The 11,975-nt window shown below is 30.1% G+C and overlaps 4 protein-coding genes across 4 annotated transcripts; 1 reads left to right on the top strand and 3 right to left on the bottom strand.

Annotated features, from left to right (window-relative positions):
• Nucleotides 1–1,058: 1,058 nt before the first annotated feature.
• LOC128963479 (alpha-amylase-like) lies at nucleotides 1,059–2,939 on the bottom strand. The gene is made up of 3 exons (XM_054309991.1): nucleotides 2,480–2,939; nucleotides 1,326–2,408; nucleotides 1,059–1,226 (listed from the first exon to the last, which is right to left on the bottom strand). The coding sequence occupies exons 1-3, from the start codon at nucleotides 2,859–2,861 to the stop codon at nucleotides 1,102–1,104; spliced, it is 1,590 nt and encodes a 529-aa protein (XP_054165966.1). The 5' UTR covers nucleotides 2,862–2,939; the 3' UTR covers nucleotides 1,059–1,101.
• A 593-nt stretch (nucleotides 2,940–3,532) lies between these two features.
• Nucleotides 3,533–6,951, bottom strand: LOC128963474 (MATH and LRR domain-containing protein PFE0570w-like). The gene is made up of 7 exons (XM_054309982.1): nucleotides 6,513–6,951; nucleotides 6,360–6,443; nucleotides 5,929–6,301; nucleotides 5,396–5,849; nucleotides 4,458–5,323; nucleotides 4,073–4,409; nucleotides 3,533–3,986 (listed from the first exon to the last, which is right to left on the bottom strand). Exons 1-7 carry the CDS (start codon nucleotides 6,782–6,784, stop codon nucleotides 3,580–3,582), a joined length of 2,793 nt encoding a protein of 930 aa, XP_054165957.1. The 5' UTR covers nucleotides 6,785–6,951; the 3' UTR covers nucleotides 3,533–3,579.
• A 1,131-nt stretch (nucleotides 6,952–8,082) lies between these two features.
• LOC128963351 (histone lysine acetyltransferase CREBBP-like) lies at nucleotides 8,083–9,110 on the top strand. Its single transcript, XM_054309854.1, has 3 exons — nucleotides 8,083–8,305; nucleotides 8,396–8,544; nucleotides 8,703–9,110. Exons 1-3 carry the CDS (start codon nucleotides 8,119–8,121, stop codon nucleotides 9,108–9,110), a joined length of 744 nt encoding a protein of 247 aa, XP_054165829.1. The 5' UTR covers nucleotides 8,083–8,118.
• A 385-nt stretch (nucleotides 9,111–9,495) lies between these two features.
• On the bottom strand, nucleotides 9,496–11,453 carry LOC128963486 (pyridoxal phosphate homeostasis protein-like). Its single transcript, XM_054309999.1, has 2 exons — nucleotides 10,476–11,453; nucleotides 9,496–9,587 (listed from the first exon to the last, which is right to left on the bottom strand). Exons 1-2 carry the CDS (start codon nucleotides 11,206–11,208, stop codon nucleotides 9,583–9,585), a joined length of 738 nt encoding a protein of 245 aa, XP_054165974.1. The 5' UTR covers nucleotides 11,209–11,453; the 3' UTR covers nucleotides 9,496–9,582.
• Nucleotides 11,454–11,975: the final 522 nt, after the last annotated feature.

The following is an 11,975-nucleotide window of genomic DNA, read 5'->3' on the forward strand; positions in this document are numbered from 1 at the left end:
TTATAGTAGAGTTTTGTTTAATTGATAAAGTAATTTGTTTTAAAAATTCAAATAATTTATAATAACTTTAAAATGTTAGTGTTTTTCATTCATTACTGAAAATAACTAAATTATAGGCTATATCTTACAATCAGACCGCATCAGACTCCCGACTCATAATGTTTTGTGAATATCTATTAAACTATATTTTTAATATAAAAATGACCAATGGCAAAGTTATAGATAATTTTAGACTGGATATATTTATAATTAATTATTTTTTATTTACTCTTATGATTGGCCAGATAATTGCATCAGACCTCTTTTAACTGGTCTGATGCAATTATCTGGCCAATCATAAGAGTAAATAAAAAATAATTAATTATAAATATATCCAGTCTAAAATTATCTATAACTTTGCCATTGGTCATTTTTTAATTAAAAATATAGTTTAATAGTTATTCACAAAACATTATGAGTCGGGAGTCTGATGCTGGTCTGATTTTAAGATAGAGCCTAAATTATACAGTAGTTATAGTTTTAGAGAGTCTTCAACAGTGGAGATACTATTAATTTCAATTATCTGGTCAACAATACATTGGATTTAAAAGTAACCAAGAGCAATGTTGTAAATAATTTTTAAATAAATAAGATTCTAATTGGTCATTTTTTAATTAATTGTATAATTGGCCATATAATATACAGTCGACTGTTAAAAAATTGTAAAAATGATAGTCGACTGCAATTATCTTCACAATCATGCAATTAATTAAAAATGACTTATTACAATTTATTTAGTTTAAAATTATCTACAACATTGCCCATGGTCACTTTTAAATCTAACATATTGTTGACCAGGCAATTGAAATTAAAAGCATCGCCGCAGTTTAAGACTGTTTAAGATAGTTTTATAAAAGTTTACATTATATCAATTTCAAATTACAACATTAGTTTTTTTTATTTATAATTTATTTATAAAAAATGTATTTATTAAATAAGTATAATTATTTATAATAATAATTCATTTTTTAGCAATCATATTGACCTATATTATAAAAATATAAAAAATATTCTTACTATATAATTAGCCTAAAATTTAATTTTATCTTATCTAACAATAAATTATTTTAATTTAGCTTCAATATGTGTTGCAATGATGGGGTCGTCCACTTTTGGCCAGTTATTGACAAAAATATCTGCCTCTCCCTTGGAGTTGACAACAATTGTTCGATTCGTGCATTTGTTATCTAATATTTAAGATAATAGTAAAACCAATTAAAATAAAAACAATTAAAATATAACCAAAACATAACTAAAATTAGTGAATAAATTTTAAATATTATTACCGATTAAATTGCCTAAAATGATATCACAATAAGTTCCGGCGGGAAGACCCGTTTGGACGGCTTTCCAATCAAGTGGTTTGTCATCGTTGTTGATGGCAATGAACGCTTTAGAGCCGCGACTAAACGCAATTTGATTATTATCGTTGTCTCTCCAGTTGCCAATTGGTTCAAAACCGGCAACGTTTCGGAAGTTAACCATATTATAGATTTGTCGCCATCGGTGCTCACAGATCCATGTCTGACGATCGCAGGCCAATGAGTCGAGTCGTTTGACTGGAACTATGTCCCACTTGTCGTCATGAGGTGGTCCGTACCAATCATTGGTGTCGACTAAATGATGGTCTTTATCCTCGACAATATGTCTGGGCCACATATATGAGCTCATAATCCTCGGTATAGAGTATGGCCAGGCCAACATAAATGCAGTGGCCATCTTCAACAGTGTTGACTCAAAGAACGTAATGGTGATGTCAAGAGTGCCGGTGTGTCCTCTTTGCAAGTCATGACTGTCAACCATAATGAATGAGTCATCCGATGGTAATAAACCCCAACCATCTTTACCAGTACCCGGTCCGTAGTTCTTCAGATATTTCAGTTTTTGATTATTCTTTTTGCGGAAAACTTCTCCCATATTCTGGAAGTTTTTAAATTCAATTACTCGACCCAATGGCGTATATTCTGTGGCTTTAATTTTATCGCCGCCGATGTATTCGTGATAGAAGAATGGCTTACTATTGGCAGCAAAGTAAGAGGTGTTCAGATTGTGAAGACGCGACTGAATGGCGGCAATATCTTTAGGCCACTGATGTTTGGATGCGTCCGATCGAAAACCGGCGACACCGATGTCGATCAGTTTGTTGAGGAACTCGGCCTGCTTTTCCTGGACATACGGTTTTGCCTGATTCAGATCCCTGAGTCCACCCAATTGGCAATTACGTGCCTCATCCGGATCGTCATAATTACTAATATCGAGACTATCAGTATTACATTTTGGTTGTGAGTCGTGACTATGAAAGTCATTATAACTGAAGAATGGATATTTGAAGTCTTTGCCATTGAACTCACTTCCAGCCGTTCCCTTTCCTATAAGAAAAAACAAATAACAATATTCTATAATTATATGTCATTTTGATGGTCAATCCAGTGATGCCTACCGGCAACGTTAAACATAGACATATGGTTGAGAACAATGTCTACATATATGCGAACACCGACTTTGTTACATCTATGAACCATTTCAGCAAACTGTTGCTCATTACCACTTCTGCCAGCAATTTGATATGTAATGGGTTGATACCGTTCCCACCATGGTCGGTTAGGTAAGACAGCGCATTCGGCTACAGGTGACACCTGAACGGCACCGAAACCATATTTACCGAGAAATATCTCACATTCTTTAGCGATCTCATCGTAACGCCATTCCATTAGATGTACGACCACTGACCGGTTGTCCTTAAACCAGGGATTACTGTACGGACTGTTGGCTTGGGTGCCAACTATAGACAGCAATACTATTGTTAATATAACTAAACTCATTGTTAATAAAAAATTGCTAAAACTTTTTTGTTGTTGAATAATATTTTAAAGTTTAAAGCTTTTCTTTTATTTGAAAAATTTATTGAATTGACTACAATTTGGTTCTCGATTTATATACTCCTTGTCTACCAGTGCTTAACAACTGATAAAATTCAATAATTGTCATACAGTGTACCCTATAATCCAATTACCATTAATCATAAGTGGTTTCTGAATGTGAAAAACAAACTATTGTATTGATATTTTAAAGATAATATAACTGTTTGGAAATAATTGTTAAACAAAATACTGTATTATTAATATTATATCAATTTTACTTTATATCAATCATTTATAGACTATTAATTAGTTTATTAAGCGACAAAAGTTGCACAATCATTGTTTTCAATGCATTTGGCTMAGGTATATGACAAATACAACCGTCTATTGATTGCTAAACATAATTATTTTCAAATATCTGTAACTATTATTAATAATTGATAAATGTTAATTATCGTATTAATACTTTCTAACATTAATCAGAAATATTTAAATACCATTTAAGATAAAATTATTTATTTTTAAAATTTAAATCTAAAAAAATAATTTTTATATTAAAAATACACGAATACAAAAATATTTTTTAATTATATATATATTTGTTGTGAAAATTATGATAATTCATATTATGTGAAAATTACAATTAGACGTATGATTTTAATTTTTGCAATTAATTTGTTTAAATTTGAGTAAAATTGGATATCGAGTCCATAAATGTCTTTTTCGATATGTATTTAATACCACTCTTTTGTGTATTGGGTAATCCAATGGCTTCACTGATAACAATCAACTTATTTGCGTCAGTTTTACGTTTATTTCGTTCAAACTGGTCATCTGAGTCGACAATAGTTCCACCGCCTATTGATATGAATTGTTTCAACTCTTCAAAAAATGAAGTCTCTTTGAGATCTTTAAATAAAAACATTTGTTTGGCGAACAACTTCTGTCCACTGATTCGCGATTTGTTAGCCACTCTTTGCTCAGTAGCCGATCTGTCGGCACTTATTTCGTAATTACTTTCGTCGACAAATCTATTGAACTTATCCGAGTCAACGATCCAATTGAATGTTACAATCCATTTGTTTGCTAATTCATTATAACAAATAAATATATATATATATTATAATTATAATCTCTAATAAAACATTTAAAGTATTGTTTGAATTACTAACCCAACAATGCTTTCATATATTTAGCATTTCGAGGACATATCATATCTTTCACGTCTCTATCGCTGGCCTTTATAATAACCAAATGAGTCACTCTATCGGTCCAGTCATCCACTACTTCAGCGTCCAAACGATGGCAAATAGTTTGAATCTTTTTGCGCTGTGAATCGTCTAAACCGGACGATATAATAACAAACTTTTTGTTAGACCGTTCAGATGATGACGTTCTGTGTCGAGAAGATGTCGACGAAGCAACAGATATCTCTGAAGGTGTGGGAGAAGCCGGACGTTTGAATGTATTATCATTATCCGGACTCTTTGTTTTTGTTGTTTTCGTGACCTTTAAACATATTATCAATTAATAAATCAAAATATAATTAATTTTTACCTTTAATTTATCCATCAAAACAATAGGAATAGTTTTACTGTTAGTCAAAGACGACAAATCGCTATCAATTAAAATTCTTTTTCTCGAATTTTTTGTTTTCACTTCAGAAGTTGCAATCGTTTCTTCTCTCAATTGTTTATTTCTATTATTTCTTTTTGCCGATGGTTTGGCTTTCAATTTGACCGACTCTTCATTTGTGCCATCATTTTGATTATCAAAATTGAAAACATCTTCATTGATATCATCCTTGTTATTGTTATCCGAAACAGAAACCGATTCCTTATTTGTCTCTATTTTATTATTATTAATATTACAAATAACAGTATCTTTACGAGTCTTTCGATTTTTGTTTGCCACACGTTTGGTAATATTATTATCGTTTGCATCACTTGTAACTTCTTTATCAACAATATTTACTTCATTGTCATCAATAACCTCTTTGGTTGTCGGCTTCGGTTTGTTTTGTTTTCGACCTGAACTCCTGTTTTGTTGTTTCTTAGATGTTGTTGAAGAGACGACTTCTTCGATTTCAACATTCATTTCTTTATCTTTTTCTAATTCTTTGATTTGTTCTGTATCTTCATTTGATTCGCCTGTGCTTATAATGTCAACCGTTTCATTAGTCTTTAGTTTTTTGCTATTTGCATCATTTGTATCACTCAGCGATCTCTTAGAATCTATTTTTTTAGTAATACCAACAGCTTTGCTCCGATTACGTGTTGTCCTCTTATTATTCAAACCATTGTTTTCCTTTTGTTCAGCATTGATAACATTGGAAACTACTTCTTCAGTAATTGTTGTTGTCTTTAGATTTGTGGATTCACTTGTTGTTTGTTGAATATTATTATTATCAACTTTAATAATACCTGATAATAATAATAACAATTTTAAATTTATTAAATAATGACAAACATTGCGACAATAAAAATGTTAAAAACCTTTTTTATCATCTGTTGATTTATTATTGGAAAACTCGACTAATTGTTTAAGAAAAGTCTTCAATGAATGACAGCCACAACTATTGATGAACTCATGAAAACAGCAATTATTTGATTCGCAATTTCTGTTGTCATTGTTATCGACAATATGGCTATTGTTTGTATGATTATTGTTGACCACAACTTCAATAGTTTGAACAGACTGTTCCTCTGTTTGCATGACTTCAGATTGAGTGGAGACTGATTTAAATACATTATTCATTACTTCATACTGTGTTGCCATTGACTTAACGTTTTTCTTCGGTGTTTCGTATTGTGTCGACACTGATCTGAGCACATGTTTGTTGGTTTGTATTTCTTTGTGTGACATTTCTTGTTCTGATTGACAGCTTTTTGAATCATAAACTTTGACCTTTTCGCTTGACTTTACTTTCATTTGGTCTTCATTTATCGTCTAAATATAATATCATATGATATAATAATTAAACATTACTATAAAAATAATTCAATTTATAAATCAATACAAAACATACTCCAAAGTTGTTGGAAATGTCGTCCGGACTGGAACTGCTTGCTTCGAGTCCCTTAAGAACCATTGAAAGCACTTCTGTATTATCGTCGTCGACATTATCTTTTGAGAATGACTTTCGATTTGTAACAACTGTGTCATCAAATGAGTCGGGAATAGAATCAATGGACTCATCGTCTGAAACGTATTCAAATGACTTTTTTAACGCTTCAACTGTTTTGTTCTTCACAGAAGTAGTGGTCATTGTCTCGGGTTTCGAAGTGGTCACAGATTTTGGTTTAGGCTTATTGTCGGCAATCTTCACTTCTGTCGTCGATGAAGAAGAAGTTTTCGATTCAATTTTATCCGATTCTTTGCTTTTGATACACAATTTGAGACTATTGTATGACAATTGATGCAATCAATCAATGATTTAAAATAAATCTCAATACAAACCTATCGATTACTCTTTGTTTTTGACTTTCATTATCTTTATTTATTTTCATTTCTTGTTTGGCCACAGATTTTCCTTCAATTTGTCTGCAAAAGACAATCATATAGTAATTATCAATGTATTACATCAATGGTAAGCAATTATGATAAACAAACCGGATTTCAATCACTTTAATGATTCTGTTGGCAATCTTAAGTAGAGAAGTCATGGTTTGATCCTCTTTACAATCGCTTCGGTAGTTAATAGCGTAACATTTTGGACACTTGTTGTCGGCGCTAATCACATACGTGTCCACACATTTGGCACACAAATAGTGGCCACAACTGGACAGTGATTCGAGTTTGCGGTCAGTTTTGCCACAAAGCGGACAACTGATGAGTGATGTCAACGCCTGTATCTTTTGGACGGTCTTCTGGCTTATAGGCATAGCTTCTCTGGTGATGACTGATCCAAACTCTTGTGGTCTCAATAATCATCAAAAGTCTATTCAATCAATGGATCAATTGATGGCAAAACAAATGTATTATTGTTTGCAAAGTAATAGAAAATTAATGATTATTTCAAACAACTATTTATTGACAAAATTGCGCCAAATTTGTCAATCAATATCTTATAGTTAATACTCGTTATAATAAACAATATTATATTATTAATGATTAATCGCTAATAACTATCAATTAATTTATTAAATATCTTTATATTTATATTTTAATTGTTAATATAACTTATTTTTCTTATTACATAATTACTGGAATTGTCATTAAATATTTGTTATCTTAACTAAGTTTAACTGTATATTAATATTAAACTTAAGTGTCATTGAAAGCGCTATCTATTGGATTGTATGCAAAACAATGACAAACGTATGACTCAATCATTAATGTTTGATTTGAAACACAAAACGTACGGTTAGTTCATATTTATTGCAATATTAATAGTACTAATGATTGGCTAAAGTTATGCTATAATTACAATAATAAAACAAACTTTAAATAACTACACATAAACTTTATATTCTAAATACTGTTTATCTTTAGAGTTATATATTAGGAATACTATATATATAATATATAAATACTATATGACCTAGGATATATTTATTGAAAAAAATGATAAATAATATATAATTAGCATGGTCATTTGTAATGTTGGCTATAAAAGTGTTATGAAAACAACAATATATTACTACTGTATGACCTAATCTAACCTAAACTGACCATGCTCAATCAATTGAATGGTTAATGTTAACAAACAATAACATTGACCACACATTAGTGGTCAACACACGTGTATGTAATCTACTGTATAATACTGTATGACTAATGCTATTAAATATGAAATACTGTATTAAAAGTTCATTAAAACGATAGCCAAACGCATTGCTAACGAAACGCTTACGTCTATTACATAATCTGTTTGAATGACTAATATATATATTGTTTGAACACACAGTGTGTATGCATTGCATTACACTCTTAAATATAGTGCACTTCAAGACGTATAAGTCTATACAGTATATGAGTTAAAACTTTTAAAACTATTATTTAATTAATTAAAGAATAATTAATTATTTTATTTAATTATTATTAATAATAATAAAGTTTGTGATTTGATTTAAATGTTTCAATAAGTTTTAACAATTTCTTTATAAAGTTTTTCAATATTTAATTAATAAGTGATTTGCTTTCAATTCATACATAAGCTTAAGATTTTTAAATTATTAATTTGATTCAATAGTTTGTATTATTGTTTGCCATCAAAATGATTATGAGAAACACATCAATGACTACCAGTTCTTCAATGGTAACGGATCCCCACAAACGGCTTCTCATACGCAACCAATTGGTTTTAATCTTACACTGCAAACAATGTCGTAACCCTTTTTGTTCACAAGACAACTGTCTGACAATGAAACAAGTGATCCAACACTTGACCACTTGTACGACAGGTTAGTATTTGTCACATGAAATACTTGTGCCAAACATTTGATTAACACTATACTGAAGACACCTTAATCTCAATTGTTTTGTTTTGACAGTCAAGTTATGTCCGATAACTCATTGTGTGAGTACTCGACAGATACTAAGCCATTGGTATCAATGCTTCCGAAGTGAACGTTCGTGTGACGTCTGTTCGCCATTTAAAGAGCAGATCCAATGGCAACGGAAGATGGAGTTCAATCAAGAGGTTCGAGATTTGATTCAACTGTTGGCCAAAGAGATTAATTGAGACACCGATAGATAAAATCCCACATTTTTCATATGATATATGAAATCTCAAAGGCCTTACGGTTGATATTACTAAATATTAAACAAACTCAGACTTATTTATTTTATCTATGATAGCAATCAGTCATCAAAAGAGAGGCGACATCCGATGCTGAGACCACTGATGACAATGGATATTGGCATCAGTGGGTCACACCTAATGTGCGCTACAATATGATAGACAAATTAGTACACACATTGGTTACCAATTCAAACACCGATAACTTGGAGGACATGACTGTACGCAATGTCTTTTCTTATTGTTTTGCTTTGGAGGCCGATATCTATAACAAGGCTCAGAGTTTGGTTCAATACCATCACATGTTTGGTCAAAAACGTGTCCAAATTGAGACAAATGGCGTACAATTGGATCAATTAAATGACTGGTTTAATACACTCATCAATGATTTGACTACAGGTTCTGATTGTTTCAGTTTGAACTCAAATGTTAAGCAAGAAGTCAATGATGAACATGAAGTCAATTGATTTATTTGAAATAATTCAATGTATAAAATACAGTATAATTTACGATAATATAAATTTTCAAAGGTTTCATATCTCCAAACATTTCTTTTACTTATATTATTGAATAATATTTATATACAGTATATATTGTATTGAATGTTTAATAGCTAACATAACCTATCAGTTATTATTATGTATTTTATTTAATTTTTCTCAAATTTAAACAAATTCTTAATTTTTCCTTTCTTTACATTATTGTATTTATGGTATATTAAAAGTTTGTTAAGTTGTTATTAAAAGTTCATTTGTTTTTCTCTAAAAATATAAATTATTATATTTTTTTGTAAATTATTAAATATTATGATCTGCAAAAATTTACTGTATTATTGATACCGATATATTTAATAATTTTTTTCAATAATGATGTTTTTTGTTCGTTACAATCACTGTAATCCTGTTTCACTGATTTTAATACAATAAATTTGACAATTTATTAACCTATAGAGAAAAAATAAATAACAATTAGTCAACTTTAAATAATTTATTTACCGGTAGTTATAATAGTATTTTTATACAATTTATATATTGTAATAGTATAGCATAAGACAGTAACTGTATATTATTTTACAATTTATCCATGATAATTTTACAAAATCCATAATAATAATTATTAATTATACAGGTAGATTATCAATACCGGTAATTATATTCACTAAATAGTATTTAAAGTATGTAACAAATACAGTATGAAGTCGGAAGACATGATAATAATACACAATATTTTAATTAAAAATATATTACCGTTAAATGTTGATTAATTACCCGTATTATCAACATATGTAAGTCATGGTTAATAATACGAGTTTTTAACCATATGAACAAATGTTTTGTGACTTTAAATTTTAATATTCCCCTGGTTTTATAAATTATAAATAAAGTTTTAATCCCATTTTTGCTTTCCCCACACCCTCGTTTAATTTATAAGGGGTAAAAATGCGAGTTTTTAACGTATGAAAATGTCAAATTTCATGTTTTTATGATTTTCATACGGGAAATTAAGCAAGGAAATACAGTAAATAAAATTCAAATTATTTATTAAAAATGTATAATTTTATAACAATTTTAAAATTCTCTTCTAAAATTAAAAAAACAAAAATAACTATTTAAATCTCAACAAAAATTATCAAAATGTAAAAGTCTGACTATTTTTAATTTTATGATATACTATACATTTAGGTATATCTTTATATAGACTATATATATATATATATGATATGTTGATATAATTGTACCAATAATTAACTACCGGCGCCATTCATTTGTCAGGTAATTGTGTGACCTCTATAGGTCCCAAAACATAGTTATCGAGAGTCAGTTTATACTTACGCGCCCCGAATATAGCGGTGCCGACTCTCACTTGAGTACTGCCCAAAGCAATTGCCTGTTCAAAGTCAGCAGTCATACCAAAGCTCAGTTCTAGTGAATCGAGAGGTATATCCAGAGTCTCGCATATATTATTGCGGGAATCGATGAAAGTTAAAAAGTCCGGATTGGTTCCAGTGGTCCAATCGTGACCAAAACGACCGATAGTCATCAGACCCGTCAGTTTCAGATGAGGACATTCGTCACGAACATAGCGGACGAGTTCGATGACATCTGAGGGCAAAACACCGGTCTTAACGTCTTCTTCACCAGAGTTTATCTGAACCATAGCTTCGAGTGTCTTGTTTCGTGCCGTCAATGCTTTCTCCAATGTTTGTGCTATTTTGATGGAGTCTATCGTTTCGATGGCCACTAATCGGTCGACTCTTAAAACTTGATTAACTTTATTGCTCTGAATGTGACCAATAAGTCGCCACTCAATGTCGGGACAGGAAGAGATAACAACTGGATCAGCGCTTTTGTGACACATTTCCTGGATGTAGTTCTCGGCAAATATCCGCTGACCGGCTCGATAGGCCTCTATTATGGCTTCGGCTGGTTGTGACTTGGATGCGGCCACCAATTTAACGGGTCTTCCGACAGTACCGGCGCTACTGTCGCGAAGTTTGACTGCTTGGGCAACTCTCTGGCGAATACAGTCCAAACATCGATCAATTGAATCGCCGGTAGTGGCCATGACCTGAGTTTATTGTATTTGTCGATATATTTATAGTCAGTTGTGATATTAAATAATTAAATACTAAATATTATGTATAAAATTGTTTAACAATTTGTTAGTTTTTAAGACAAATGAATTACACAATCAATTGATATGATATCACAAAAAATCAAATGTTTAGATCACGTGATGCAAAATGATTGGTCCATTGAAAGCACCGGTAGATTGAAGTACTGAAGTAGTTATACTCTATTGAATGAAATTTATTGTAAAAAAGTTGTCGTAAAATATAGACTCAACTACTGTACAATATATACTACTGTATACAGTATTTTAGTATACTTGAGATAATGGGTACAGTTATTATCAATATGTTTATCAAAATTGTTTTTAATTCAAATATTATTAAATTAATTAATGATCAGATCATTAAAAAACAATTTTTTAGTTTGTTATAAATAATTTCAATAATAAAAACAATTTTCAGCTCAGTTTAGATAATTGTTTCAAAATTTCAATTCAAATCTTTATCACTATATTTGAAATTTATTGAAATTAATAGCAAATTTACTAAATAAATCAATTATTTAATATACTATATTTAAACTTTAATAAAATTAAATTTTTATAATAAAAGCATTCATTAAATATTTAATATAAAAGAAATAAAAAAAAATCATTCAACACATGTCTACACATGTCTTAATTTATGACTAAAGATAAGGGTTAGGAAAATATAAGGTTTAAAATTTTTGTAATGTATTTCTTATATAGTATTATAGAAG

Source organism: Oppia nitens, unplaced genomic scaffold, assembly GCF_028296485.1.
Source record: "Oppia nitens isolate AA-2021 unplaced genomic scaffold, nextdenovo-longstitch-racon4-pilon3 scaffold7_pilon_pilon_pilon, whole genome shotgun sequence".
Lineage (NCBI taxonomy): Eukaryota > Metazoa > Arthropoda > Arachnida > Sarcoptiformes > Oppiidae > Oppia > Oppia nitens.